The sequence below is a fragment of the Lipomyces doorenjongii genome (genome assembly GCF_038497915.1).
Source record: "Lipomyces doorenjongii strain NRRL Y-27504 unplaced genomic scaffold V1508scaffold_46, whole genome shotgun sequence".
Taxonomy (NCBI): Eukaryota; Fungi; Ascomycota; class Lipomycetes; order Lipomycetales; family Lipomycetaceae; genus Lipomyces; species Lipomyces doorenjongii.
In genome coordinates this window covers 1-13,527 of record NW_027118113.1, presented here as the reverse complement: position 1 = coordinate 13,527, position 13,527 = coordinate 1, and the positions used below count along the sequence as shown (strand labels likewise).

General features: G+C 46.6%; 4 protein-coding genes across 4 annotated transcripts; 3 read left to right on the top strand and 1 right to left on the bottom strand.

Moving 5' to 3' along the window:
• Window positions 1-3,400: 3,400 nt before the first annotated feature.
• Window positions 3,401-5,294, bottom strand: V1508DRAFT_357993 (uncharacterized protein; the record flags this gene model as incomplete). The annotated part of the gene is made up of 4 exons (XM_066937049.1): window positions 3,401-4,112; window positions 4,177-4,298; window positions 4,409-4,695; window positions 4,754-5,294. 4 exons carry the CDS (start codon window positions 5,292-5,294, stop codon window positions 3,401-3,403), a joined length of 1,662 nt encoding a protein of 553 aa, XP_066794339.1.
• Window positions 5,295-9,654: 4,360 nt separating this feature from the next.
• On the top strand, window positions 9,655-10,366 carry V1508DRAFT_421831 (uncharacterized protein). Its single transcript, XM_066940938.1, has one exon. It carries the CDS (start codon window positions 9,855-9,857, stop codon window positions 10,095-10,097), a length of 243 nt encoding a protein of 80 aa, XP_066794338.1. The 5' UTR covers window positions 9,655-9,854; the 3' UTR covers window positions 10,098-10,366.
• A 646-nt stretch (window positions 10,367-11,012) lies between these two features.
• V1508DRAFT_433952 (uncharacterized protein) lies at window positions 11,013-12,273 on the top strand (the record flags this gene model as incomplete). The annotated part of the gene is made up of 2 exons (XM_066942004.1): window positions 11,013-11,030; window positions 11,080-12,273. The coding sequence occupies 2 exons, from the start codon at window positions 11,013-11,015 to the stop codon at window positions 12,271-12,273; spliced, it is 1,212 nt and encodes a 403-aa protein (XP_066794337.1).
• Window positions 12,274-12,394: 121 nt separating this feature from the next.
• V1508DRAFT_421828 (uncharacterized protein) lies at window positions 12,395-13,501 on the top strand. Its single transcript, XM_066940937.1, has one exon. It carries the CDS (start codon window positions 12,882-12,884, stop codon window positions 13,143-13,145), a length of 264 nt encoding a protein of 87 aa, XP_066794336.1. The 5' UTR covers window positions 12,395-12,881; the 3' UTR covers window positions 13,146-13,501.
• The last annotated feature ends 26 nt before the right edge of the window (window positions 13,502-13,527 follow it).

Below are 13,527 nucleotides of genomic sequence, written 5' to 3'. Positions count from 1 at the left end.
TTCAATGGTATTTTGCGCTATCCCCACATTTTAATTAGGTAGAGCAAGCATTGAAATCAATTCAACCTTCCATACTCTCGTCATTAGTTTGGCTTGCATCGTATTAGTGACAGTTATTCTTTATTAGTGACGAGTTATGAACGCCGAATCGGACATAACCTAAAGGAAATTCGCGTACAGGAGAGCCTCACTCTTTGTTAAATCCTCTACGAACCCTGGTAATCGGAATAAATAGACATCGTTCGCTGCAGAGCAGTGTTTAAATTTATTGCGGATCAATAATCCCAATAAATTCAATGAACTCGCGAACTGCCAATTCTAGCCATGCAAAGCCGATCGCATAGACTTTCTGAGACTCTATCATATTATGCCCCACGAAAAGAACGCCAGAATGAGACCTTGACTGCAGGCCACCAAATAGACTGTTCTGCATAGTGCTCAGCGGTATCCCGAAAATTTTTTCGTCACCTACCATCGAACAACGACTTCGCTCATAAACATATTCAGTAAGAAGCAACCGTCATTTGTGATCAGGACTCGGAGTTCCAGATCCTTCAAATATATGTTGCAGAAAAGCAACGTGAACTGACGTCGTTGCATATGGTTCCACATATTGGATTGATCTGTACGTGAAATACTAGCAAAGTCCGCAAAAGCAAGAATTATGCGGTCCGGCGTCCAAGATTGCAATACGTATTCAAAATCTCACGTAACTGCTCCGTCTTGATAGGCTTCGCAATGAAATTATTCATACCAACTCTTATACATTTTTGACATTTGACTCGCCAGCGTATGCAGTTAATGCGACGAAGGGAAATTGATAGTCCAGCTCTTCGCGTATTATACGTCGCCTGTATACCGTCCACCGTATCCGGAATGTAAAAGTCGATCTCTCGCTTCCTATAGACGATAGTTCGATGGTACCACTCAGTAACTCTGCGAGCTGCTTGCATATCGCCAAACCTATCCTGCCGAAGCAGCTTGCCTCAAGAAGATAGTTTCAAGCTGCGATACAATATCCACTAACTTAAATTTTTTCTCTTCAAGAGATACCTTGGCAAGCTGATTGCGCGGGAAAGTGAGTAGGTCCGACAGAAGACGGAGAAGCAAATCGTCCGAGCGCTGAGCCAATGAGTGCACTTTGGGAGTTCATGAACAGTCCGAACGAAGTGGAAGCGGGACCCAAGTTGGATTGCTACTTATTTCCGGCGTCATGACTGTCAAGTGAGTTCTGGATGAGGTTTCGGCAGTCATGGAGACGACTTTGCTGATGTAGAAGTTGAAAGCCTGGGTTACCTGAGCTGACTTGAAGCTGCCCTGCTATTAGACCGAGCACATAGTTTGGGTGACGAGGGTCTAGCAGCACAGTTCAATTTATTGAAATTTAGCGGTGAATATAAGTACATACTAGCGCGATGGCGAGCACTGCGATCGAGAGCAGCACGCATGTTCAAACGAGGAAGGAGAGCTGCTCGCGGATGGCAAAACTAATTGTCTTCATATAACTCGGGATGCACTTTATTCACACAGAAAAGTAAAGAAAACGGTTGATGACCAAACAACACAATGAAAAGAATACACCCTGATCCTGGCTAGCTAGGGAGAGACAAGTGAGAGCACCGTTTCATTAAAAATAGAGTAGGTTACGGTCAAGGTCACATCCGGCGTAATCCGGTTATCAAGCATGTTTAACACATGGAAAGTATGCAAAACTTTAAATAACTGTAATCAGCGATCATCTTATCTTAATAGCCCTAACCCAATGCGATTAGGGTTATTTAGCATTTCCTTTTGACTGGGGGCAACATTCAAACTCAACGTTATTCAAAACTTTTAGTTCATGGGCACCTACCAACCATACCTCTTTGGCACTAGAGTGGGTATACTTATGATATGTACCACATAGCCACTACTATAATGAGATACTCAAAGCGGCTAGTCAATTCGAAACACAATCCATTTTTCCGTTGCGAAACAAAATAAAGTTTTTGACTGAATCCACAAACATCCGTAAGTACCCGCTCTATTCCTATTTGGGAACAACTACTTTTAGCCACTTAAGCTTTGACACCTCAAAACCGTTCCCATCTTGGAAATAGTATTAGCCAATAACATTAAGTTGATCCTGTATTAGGCCACGCTTGGCAGCGCCACATCCACTCATAAACACAGCATGAAGCAGCCTGGAATGATCACAGTTGAAATATGACTGGGGATAAAATGTTATCTAATCTGAAAAGTAATAATTGAGCCTGGGGCTGCAGACCACAGAGTAATATACAAGCGAGAAACAAGGGAAATTACATTTTCACTGCTGTTGAGAAGCTGTCTGTTCATTCTGGTAATAAAGGTCAGCGAGCATTGCACGACAGCAACGGAGATGGCTCTCAATAGGTAGTGGTTCGCCGATAAAAATATTTTAGGTTTGTCTTTCTGGCCCTAACCTATAGTTGAGCATGAAAAAGCCTGAGGGTAAACAAATCCAAGCGAGGCGATGTTATATGGCATGGTTACACGAAATAAATGAGATAATGTGACGAGCTATGAGCCTAGTTGGGACCCCTATTCTCAAACCTAGGTAGATTTGCGTGAATTACATGGTCAGCATGACACAAAGCGGCGACGAATGTACTTCCCAGATAGATAAAGTTGCTGCTCTCTAAACCGGTTTGGATTGGGTTCCTTGGCCACAGCATGACCGTCCCAAAATATCCGTCAAGCCACATACGCTGAACCCTAATACCTGGAAGGACCTCTCTACTACCAAAGAAATACTCGATTGGTTCCGCATCCTTTGCTCCACTACTATTCCCCCAGATTAGAGGTATACGATCTGCCCCTAGCCCATTCAAGCTACATCAACCACAATGGCAAACGAACCCGCACGTCGTGAGGTGCCTTACTTTCCGAGCCTCTTGTCTGTAACTCGGTCATTTGTTGTTTTCAGAAAGGTTTTACACACGGGCTTATACTCTCAACTAATAGTAACGGAAGTGCGCGTAATTGGGAGATTCGTGATGAGGGAACTATATTTCGCTCTACTGATTTCAAATCGTGCCTCAGAGAACCTTCTCACTCAATCATGTTGATCTATACGGTCGACCAAGTCTAGATATTCACCTATGGCAAAGGTCGAGCATAGTGGCTGAAGAGGAACTAGATGTCATGGACGAAGAAGCGGTGAGTATGCCTGCAGGAACACACAAGGAAACGCCCACTCCATCTTTGCTGACTTCTCTAATCAAGAGATGGATAACCAGATATGATGATGTCAGCTGCCTACCAAGGGTATTAGCACAACAAACCATGTTAGTGAAACGATTGGTCCAAGTTAGCTTACCTTTTCTCCTGTCATGTACACAGCATTCTGGATAAATCCACACTGTTAGATACAGGAAGATCATTCACCATGCATGGAAGATAGCAGTGAATCAGGAGTCCAACTATCCTCAGCTGAAAATCTCAACTTCCCACCTTTGGTGCCGCATAACAAATTGAGAAGACACTTTTCAACTCCCCTCCGTGCCTCAAGGCTTAGATGCCCAAGAACATCTGTCATCTGCACAGCATATTTTGTTTTCAGGGACCCATCCGGAAGGTTCATAAAGTGGTGAAAAAGGAATAAATGCATATTTGCCACCGAACCTTCCCAAAGATTCCGAGATTCTTGCAGAGACACATCAAGAATGGCCAAGCTATTGCTAGGTGGCCTGGGAAATGAATCAGACGTAGGTAGGGTTGCCGTGGAAGTTGAGGACATTGATTCCTGCAGCAGTACACTGATGAACAATAGACATGCCAGCCTATCATATTCTGGAGTAGGGCCATCATGCATGGATGTTTGAGCATCAAGTTGAAAATGAAAATGTAAAAGCAGTACTGCATCATGTACTGCAGGGTATACCCGCAGTCCTTGCTGATATAACTGGGAAGAACTTCTCATTAAAGTTCGCATATCTTGAATGAATGATATCAGCCATAAGCAGTAAATTTTATGCAGGTCAATAATTGAGGCCAGCATGGGATGCAGAGAATTATCAAGAGAATGCTCAGATATCTCCCACACGCGATTTGACGAATCGAACCATGACGGTTTAGCCATTAATGAAACCCTGACAAGTTTATCAGTTATCTGTCGGTCAACAAACAGTTCATAAAAGGTAACAATAGACCTACAGGCATACAATGAGTCCCAGACGCCAATTATCTTGTAATGCAGCAAGACCTCCTCGTGCTTCAATCATTCCCTGGAGTCCATCACGGTGAACTCTCCATTCAGCTTCAGTTCCCCAATATCTCTGCATGCAAAAATAGTAAGTCAAATATGAACAGGTACTATTCAGAATGCATATGAAATGCAAACTTGGAAGAATTTGCAAACATCAATGTAAGACACAACGATTCTTACCTCGAATGTAAGAAGTCGTACGACAGCAGCAAAAGCCTCATCACTTAATGACTTTGTAGGATCACCGAGCCATATGTTAAGAATTCTCATGGCCTCTGCCTTGTATCTCAATGCATCAACAGAATCCATTCCTCCTTGGAGGTAGGCCAAGTGTGCAGCAGAGTGGGCCATCACAGTATTAAAGGAGGAAGCATTTGATAGATCAAGAGGAAACCAAACATCCCTCATGGGATTAAAGCTGGTAATGGTCAGCTCTTCAAACATCATTGTAGCATGTGTGCTTAGCCCTGCAGAAAGAGGTTAGTGCAAATGCTTCTTTTGGAATAAGTTGAAATTGAGACATACAGTGATGCAATAGTTTCTGGTGCTCAGTGGTAAGTTTAACTGGACATGTATCAAAGGGATCGAACCTGACAGCTGCCAAAGCATGGTTCATTCCTGTCAGAGCCTGTACAGGGACTCCTTTAATGTTGGCGTCATTCCTGACAATGTCCGTGGCTAAATCTGTTGCTAAATCTGCTGCTAACAGCTCAAGTTCGCTAAGATATATAGACTCCAAGCCTTGTTCATCCAAGAAGTGCAAATCATCCATGTATTGACCGTGGACTGAGGAGTCCGAGGGCGCTGCTTGCCTAGCTTGTCCGGCACCGCTTGTTGCTGGAGCTGTGCGTGGTAGCAATTTCTGCGGAGTTTGCCGAACGGGATGCCCTCGTTTCGTCTTATGTCGCTGCTTCCAGTATTCTCGCATTGCATGACTTCGTATGCCAGCTTGACTCTTTTCATGCACAAAGGTAAATCGAGGACTTTTGGCGGGCGTAGACGAGCTCTGAGTATCCAGCGTTCGAAAAGACCCTCTTCCAAACGCGGTCGCTTCTGCTACATCCATCTCACAAATCTTTTGTTTCGTTAGACCACTTAATAAAATCATTGTCCGCTTTGGGTGTAGGACAACTAGGGGCAAAATCAGGCATGGCAAAACCTACAGATGCTACTTGTCCCCTGTCTGGGTGTCTATACTTGCAATAACGCACTGAATATGCGCGATCTGGACAAATGGAATTTCTTTGCCAACTGTCAGTTCGAAGTCGTTGCTTGCATCTGCGTCCGAAGCGCAGGGCGGCGCAACTTTTCATTCCTTGGATGCTCGGTTACCCTCCGTCGCTATAATCTGTGACGGTACCTTTCTTCTAGAACCTAACCTTGGTCTTCGTGTCCACCTGCCTAAACACCATCGTGTGATAGCTAACACACGCCAACAACCACGACGCCCACTGTAATCCCAACTGATCATACTTCTGTGTCGTGAAAAGTCGAAAGCAGCGCCACCAGCGGAACGCTTAACCACTTCGTGGGCTACATCTGATGCCGCGCATTTCTCGTATGAGTCGATAATGCAGTTATTGACCTAGAACTATATCAGGACCAACCCTGAACCGTGTCCGAACGCAACGCCTGCAGACGCAGGCCAAACCATCGTCCGTCAATCTCCTTGCAAGTCGTTTCAACAGTACTAGTGCGTACTCGTACGCAGTAATACCTCGTCAACGATAGAATTGGTTCAAATGGTAGCTTTCGTTTCAGGTATAGCTGAAATCAGTATCCACGCTTTCCGGCAAATGCCATATTCACCCAGAAGGCGAGCTCCAATCCCTACTATATACATGGATGAATCCACAAGTTAAAAGACCAAATACAGGTCCACAATACGGTGCAGCAGCAAAATAGGCGATAGTATTACCTCTGTGTTCAAATTCTGAAAAATTAGAGACATTGTGTCGCCAGCTAGCATGAGATCTGTCGAAGCGAAGATATCGCATAGGTCTGCACACAAGAGGGCTCACCAATATTAGGCGCAAGACCAGGGTTCAGGGAATATTGAAGTTGCTGTACAATTCAAGGAAATATATTGGTCGACATCGGTATTGCTTCTAATGATGCGACCATGCCAAGGACCCGAGAGCAAATCCAACGACCAAGATTGAGCATGTAAGGATCCCAACCTCTATACTAGCGTTATATCAGTCTTGTAACAAACCAAGTCCACCGGTAACGCAAGAGGGACAGCAATGATTAGCAACGAGACAGAACTGTAACGATAAAGTTCCACCCTACTGGCCAGTTCTAGATAATATTAGAGAGGCGTTGTACGCCGGTCTTCTCTGACAACTTGCTATTGGATTATCGGCATCATTGACTATGAAGGTCGGGTATTCGATATCCTACTTTGGGAATATGTATCATTCTCCTGTAGTATAGTGTTTCGTACTGAACCGTGCCTGCCGGAACCAAGCCTGTCTCGTTCTCGATATTGTACTCTTCGGGAAGTATGGCTTGCTCTTGATCCTTTGTCGAGAAAGGGATTCACGCCGAAGATGGTGCGCTTGAAGGGCTCTGCAGTACGGTTTCTACCAGACTAGTGTCTTTGAACCAAGTATTGAGCTACAGAGCGGAGTCTTGCTTCTCCAGATTGTATCATGTGACCATGACGCAGAAGCCGCTGATCGGAAAATTTCGATGCAGAAGATTCCTCCGCCAAATGAGATGATTCTGAATTACTACTTGAACGCGTCATGCGGGGAATAGTCGAATTAAATTGTCGGACGCTAGTAAAATGACGGGTGCTCTCTCCCTCAATTTGGCGGTATTGGCAGGCAGTCTCCAAGCGGGTCGCGTCCCATCGTAACCCTGAATGAGCAACGGATATGGCCGCAGACCTAAGTTGTAGTATAATTGTAAAAGTCTCATAAGTATAGAATCAGAATTCGCGGAGTATGGCAAAGCGCGGGATGAGATTTCACAGACGTCGAGGAGTGGGGGAAGGTCGCGCCATCAGGCTCTTGTTCCCTGGTCTCAGATGTACCAATTTCGGCAGTTGCGCTGTGGGGTCACTTAACCATGATCCCTCCTTTAGCTGGATATTCAACATTTGTCTGTTATTAGCTATTCATTACTGGGCTCCTTTAAATTATAAACTGATCAGATGACACTGATGATATCTACCGAAACCGAGCTCCTTTCTAGAATAAATTTCAATTATATCTGCAGTTGTTATAATTATTAAAAAATCTGGCAAAAACTTGTAGCTACTCCTGTTCTCAATGCCCAAACATACGATGGGCATATCAGGGTCCACGGGTTTTGAACGCTGGGGTACACTTTAATCACTTCACGAGCCGTATGCCCAATGACATCGATTCTAATTACTGACCACACAAGCATATAACTGTGGAATTAATACAATACAATCAGAGAGTATTAGGAAACGTGAGCGATCGCACTAGCTTTTAGTCAAAGGTCGCGTACGTCTCAGTACTCTCTTCCCTTTTAAGGAAGCCGTACTCGTGCGAGCAAGTCAAATCACGAATGGAAACCAGACTGATTTAAAATCTGTAATGGTAAAGAAATTAATTGAAAACCAAGTAAAAAACAAGTTATTCAATCGCCCCAACTATGGTCCCATTACCCTTCTCAGCTTTACAACCATCTCCTACATGATTTTTAAAAGTATCAGCCAATGAACGCTGCCCTATTGTGAAACTCTGTTTATGTAGAAATTGTGTTATACAAAGACCCATACGTCGCCGCAGACAAAGTTTCCTAATAGCGTCTATTCAGTTGGTGTTCTCTCTGGAATGGACAGTGTGACCAATGGAAACGGCGCTAGTGCGCTTCCCAAGAAGACCACAGTCCTTTTGGCCTGTTTGCGGCGCGAGGTCATTATAACCGGCTTAGCGGGAAAGAGGACGTCGAGCAGCAAAGCTGCGACGACACCTCACCTCGCAAGCGAAGGTCAAGCGTCTTACCGGTGGCTCAGGTTCACGACGTTGTCTTACTACGCAAGCTATTCACACGTGTCACTGCAAATCTCGTCGCCGCCGTTGTTTTTCTTGTCCGATACTCGCAAACCGATTTCGACGACCATATTGCTCCTGCGCAAAACATTTGCGCGGCCAATATTTTCGCCGCCGTTCTCGTCAGAAACATGTCGTACGCGCTCCCCCTGTATTGCGTTCCAATGATCTGACGAGACTCCAGGTCAACTTGCTATTTCTTGTATGTGCGTGGATCCCGCGCTCCGCACCGCTGTGTCTTCGAGACCACTTTGCTCGGGTCTTCTACTACGGTGGACTTCACTCTGGCGCCGGTGTTAGCCGTATTGTCTGGTTTGTAATCTACTGGGCCCTCGCAGTGAAAGACTCTGCACCTGCTTGATTTTCTTCATTATTAGTCCCATCGGTGCGTATCCGAAATTCCGCATGTGGCACCGTAATTATTTGGAGTGTCTCCACCGTTTTCTTGGCTGGACAGCAATAGTCTTGTTCTGGGCGTTGTTGTTCGTTTCGACAGGCTCGACAGCTTTCAGGCGCAGGGTTTTTGCGAATCCCTCCGCGGGTTCGCTTATTGTGCCTCCGCAACTTTCGGCTATTGGTGGGGATCTCACACTACAGACTGAAATTTTTTGCATAATACACAGATGCAGGCTGTCCGACAGAAGTATGCTCTTCGTCCAGTAGGGCGCCCCAGGGACAGCCGCACTTTGAACCTTTGTCTGCATGTTCGGCAGTGCATTCCAGTGGCACTTGCCCACCCCCAAGAAATGCAACTACACCAGCGTGGTCGTTGATCTGGGAAGGCGGTGAGGTGACGCTCAACAGTGCCGACCCTCTAGCGCAGCCCAACATCAACCTAAACTTCTTCGCCAATGACCTTGACATTATTGCATGCGCGAGGGGCTCAGGTTTAGCTATGGCGTCCTCCTCAAAGGTGACGGCTTTAAGGACATCGTTGTCGACGAGTACCCTTGGGGCATGACTCTCCACTCTGACGAGGAGATGAAGAGGGCTGTTTTGGATAGGTGATTTTCATGGTAGTCAACTAGTTGTGTAACGACTTCATATATTGTGTAATCGTTTCTTGATGCCCGCCTTCCAGAGACAGTCATAGCATGCTGCGAGCATCTTTCTCGCGAACCAGGCCGTTGTCACCTGTTTCTAGGTGTTGGGTCTTCTGGCACATTTGCTTAAAAGCCACAGTGATTTGTCTTTGTCATAGACGGCGTTTTCACCACGAAGTTGTCATGGGGCGCCTAGGCCTTAAAAGAACTGTCTGGCTCTGTCTGCGGCCTTTAATTCCAGACCGACATGCAAAGCAACTGCCAGCGTAGAGCAGACCATTGTCGCAGAATTCATCTTGGCTCCAGGAAAGTAATGCGATAATTGTCATGATGGGAAATTGGACTAGAAGAGGTATATTATATTGTAGTAATAGACTAACGCGTTTCATACTAGAACGCGTCGTTTACTCTGGGGTGATTTTTAAGAGATCAGTCGTAAAATTTCAGGGTAAGTCTACATGGCGGTGCACAAGATAGTACCCAATTATATTTTAGCGTGTCGAAGAGCATAGTGTACTGAAACTCCATGAATCTCCGTATAAAGCATCACAAATGCATTCAAGTATAAACATTTACATCGAGTTAGGAGTTCCGATTTCTATCACAGATATTTATCCTCGCTGCTGGGTGCATCCTGAGTTCTTCCCCGTCAACGTTGCATTGCAGCATATCGATGCTGAAATGCTCTTAGACCTCAAGGATCCCGCAGCTGCACTTCCGAGGAAAGGTCGTCCTAGAGGAACACGGCGGCGTCATTCATCAGCGGAGGCTGTCCAAATAGCCATGGACCTGTAAAATACTAGTCATAATCGGCGAAAATGTCCAAAACTCTGCCAACTATTGAAAATGAGACAACGACAAAGAACCAGACGAACGAGCAACGCAGCAGCTAGATGCTAGCGATGATGACATTGACCTTCATCGAGATGAAGTGATTGTCGGGCACGACCACGACTATTGCGATGCAGAATTCGAGGACTCCCATATTTGAGGATGGAAAGTGAAGATGGTGTTGAAGGAGTCGGCTATGTCTAGATGACAGGGCAGGATCAAGTTTGCGAAGCCAGATAGATTGAGAAATGTTAATAGTTGCTTGTTGAGGTACCGGCATCAACTTACGCTAGTTCCAAAGAGGAATGGTTCGTTTTCTCTTCCATGCATCTGCTTAATTCCTCCAAACTATAAACCCCAGGGACGCTCTATTCCTATTTGGGAACAACTACTTTAGCCTGTTAAGCTTTGACATCTGACGGTATTCCCATTTTGGAAATAGTAGCTAGCCAATAATTGTTCTCCGATCGACGGTCCAGATTGTGCTCAGTCGCCACCACCCACTCACCCACATGAGCACAGCTTGAAGTATGACAGGGGATAAATGCTATCTAATGCGAAAATTAATAATTGAACCCGGAGCTGCAGACACCTATCCTTGAGCCAGAAAGTCTGAGAGTAAACGAAGCAAAGCGTGGCCATACCATCTGCCATGCCTACACGAGATAAATGACATAATGTGACGACCTACAAACCTAATTGGACCTCAAGTCTAGGGGTGAATTACTTGGCCAATACATAAAAGCGGCGTTGCAGGGGTCGGCCGCCATAGTTAAGGGTGAGGCTGGCCCGTGCGCGTCCATAGTAAATTTTGGGGGCTAGGGAAAAAGTGTATTCACCGGTGAGACTAGAAATCGGTGTGATACGGGTCCTCCATAGATGGGTAATCGCCAGAGAGTGCGTCAGAGGTAAGAACCCCATACTCCATACACACATACATTACAAGAATCAGGTTAAGATCCAAGTGCTAACTGCTACCAAGCGTGGCATGAATACGAACAAGGTCGGTTGTATCATATTTAACGGGCTCCGAAGTCGACTATATCCTACATCCAGGATCCCAGATCTACTAAAATTAGTTAAAGAACTACGACGACCCCTATCAGGTCAGCCGAATCCTCAAGACCGCCGACATCGACGTCGATCTACATTTTGTCAACTACCTGCAGCTGAGATGGCAACGAGCGCAAGGATGAGTCGCCGCGTCCCCATCGAGGCGCAACGCGTCGACGCGCCGCTAACACAGTCGGCGACCTTCCTCGTTCTGTCGGTCACTGACGGCCCGGACGCGATTCGGACCGTACGCTCGACGCTCGCGAGCATCGACGACCTCGCCAAAAACGTCTCCATTCGCGATCTCGGTGCCTCTTTCGCGTGCACCGTCGGCATCGGCAGCGACGTCTGGGACCGCGTCACTGGTCTACCCCGGCCCGCGGAGCTCCATCCCTTCCCGGCCGTCAAAGGCGCAGTCCACATCGCTGTCTCGACGCCGGGCGACCTCCTCTTCCACATCCGCTCGGAACGCCGAGATTTATGCTTTGAATTCGAGCGGCAGCTGATGGACCTTCTCGGCGACGCTGTTACGGTTATCGACGAGACAGTCGGCTTCCGTTACTTCGACGTTCGCGACCTACTCGGATTCGTCGACGGCACGGCCAATCCGGTCGGTCCCGCCGTACCCACCTCGATCATAGTCGCTGAGGAGGACGCATCGGCCGCCGGTGGCAGCTACATCGTCGTGCAGAAGTATGTGCACGACCTCAAAGCGTGGCATGCCCTCCAGGCCGAGCAGCAAGAGGCCGTCATCGGCCGCTCGAAGTTAGACAACGTTGAGCTTGACGACGCGGCCTCTGGCCAGCGGTCACATAAGACGCTCGCCACGATCAAAGACGAGAATGGCGACGAGCATGAGATCCTCCGCGACAATATGCCGTTCGGCTCCCCTGGCACGGGCGAGTTCGGAACGTACTTCATCGGGTACTCGCGGCGCCTGTGGGTTATCGAGCGGATGCTGCAGCGCATGTTTGTTGGGGACCCGCCTGGGCTGCACGACCGCCTGCTCGACTTTTCGAAACCGCTGACTGGCACGACGTTCTTCGCGCCATCTGCCAGCATGCTCGCCAGTCTCGACTGCGACTGACGGACCTCATTCACACAATTCAGCAACTCAGGGTTTCAGTTAAGAGGCGTCTATTGATCCAGCTACATCGCTAATTGGGTCCGAATGTGATCTCCTATCTATTCGGGATTATAAATAGAGGGATGCCTTGGAGTTGCTAGAGTCGGCTGCAAATAAGAGTGAGATGCTTGTTGGCACACAGAGCTGAAAATCCATAAAACAAGTTGCATGTAGTCCCCTGAGCCAATTTCTGACAGGGCTCTTAACCTGATTTGTTCTGACGCCAGAGTAGAAATTGTAATTGCAGTACACATATATCGCCATCCAGAGTGAATGACAATACACATCTGAACACTTTGAGAGAAACCACACAAGTAGCCCGGTAAAGCACCAATGTAGCTTGTGATTTGTGAGAATGAATGAGATGCGATCTCCAATATGACTGACAACAAATATAATACATCACATAGGGCTGTTCGCGATACGATATCGGCAAGGTTTGGGCAAATCGGCAATCGGCATCGTCGAACTTAAGGTCTTCCGATAATTATCGTCTATCGTATCGGCAGACGTTCGGTATCGTCAATATCGGCGACGACAATCGCATTTTGCACGGCCACTGTAGTGCTATGATCCCAAATGCTCTCGAAATTCAACGAACTGACTTTGTTCATTTCGAAGAGAAAGCCTCAGATCAGCCTGCCGTCCCTATATATTATGAGCTCCACGATGTTCTCCATGATGCCTCTGAATCTAAGAATGGCTTTGTAGGTCTTGACCTAGACATTGCACTTGCGGTTGAGAGAGGAATAAAGAAGTATAACAAGTACTATAGTTTCATGGATGAATCTGATATGTACTATACTGCCCTTGTCCTAGATCCTAGGAATTAAGAGATGACCATAATTCTGGTAGGCTGATTCTACGAGCCATACGCCAGAATCTCCATCAACAGTACCCGTTGGCTGTTGTGGGGCCGGGGTTGCCAATCACAGCTGGACAAGCTTCTACCGCAGACAGAATAGGATAGTGATGTCGAGTCTAGGATGCAGCCCAGAGGGCAGACTACTAGGCCTGTCTCCGATATTGACATGTACTTTGTTGGTGGCGTACTCATCAAGGATGGCCGCTGCGGCCAGGGATTACTTTGCAATCCCAGCTTCCGAGGTTGCAGTAGAAATGTTGAAACTGCAACTATAACTTTAGAATAGCCAGCTAAAATGTGTAAGCTATAAAGTTTATGCTAAGGCATATGCAGGAATACTAAAAGAGGAG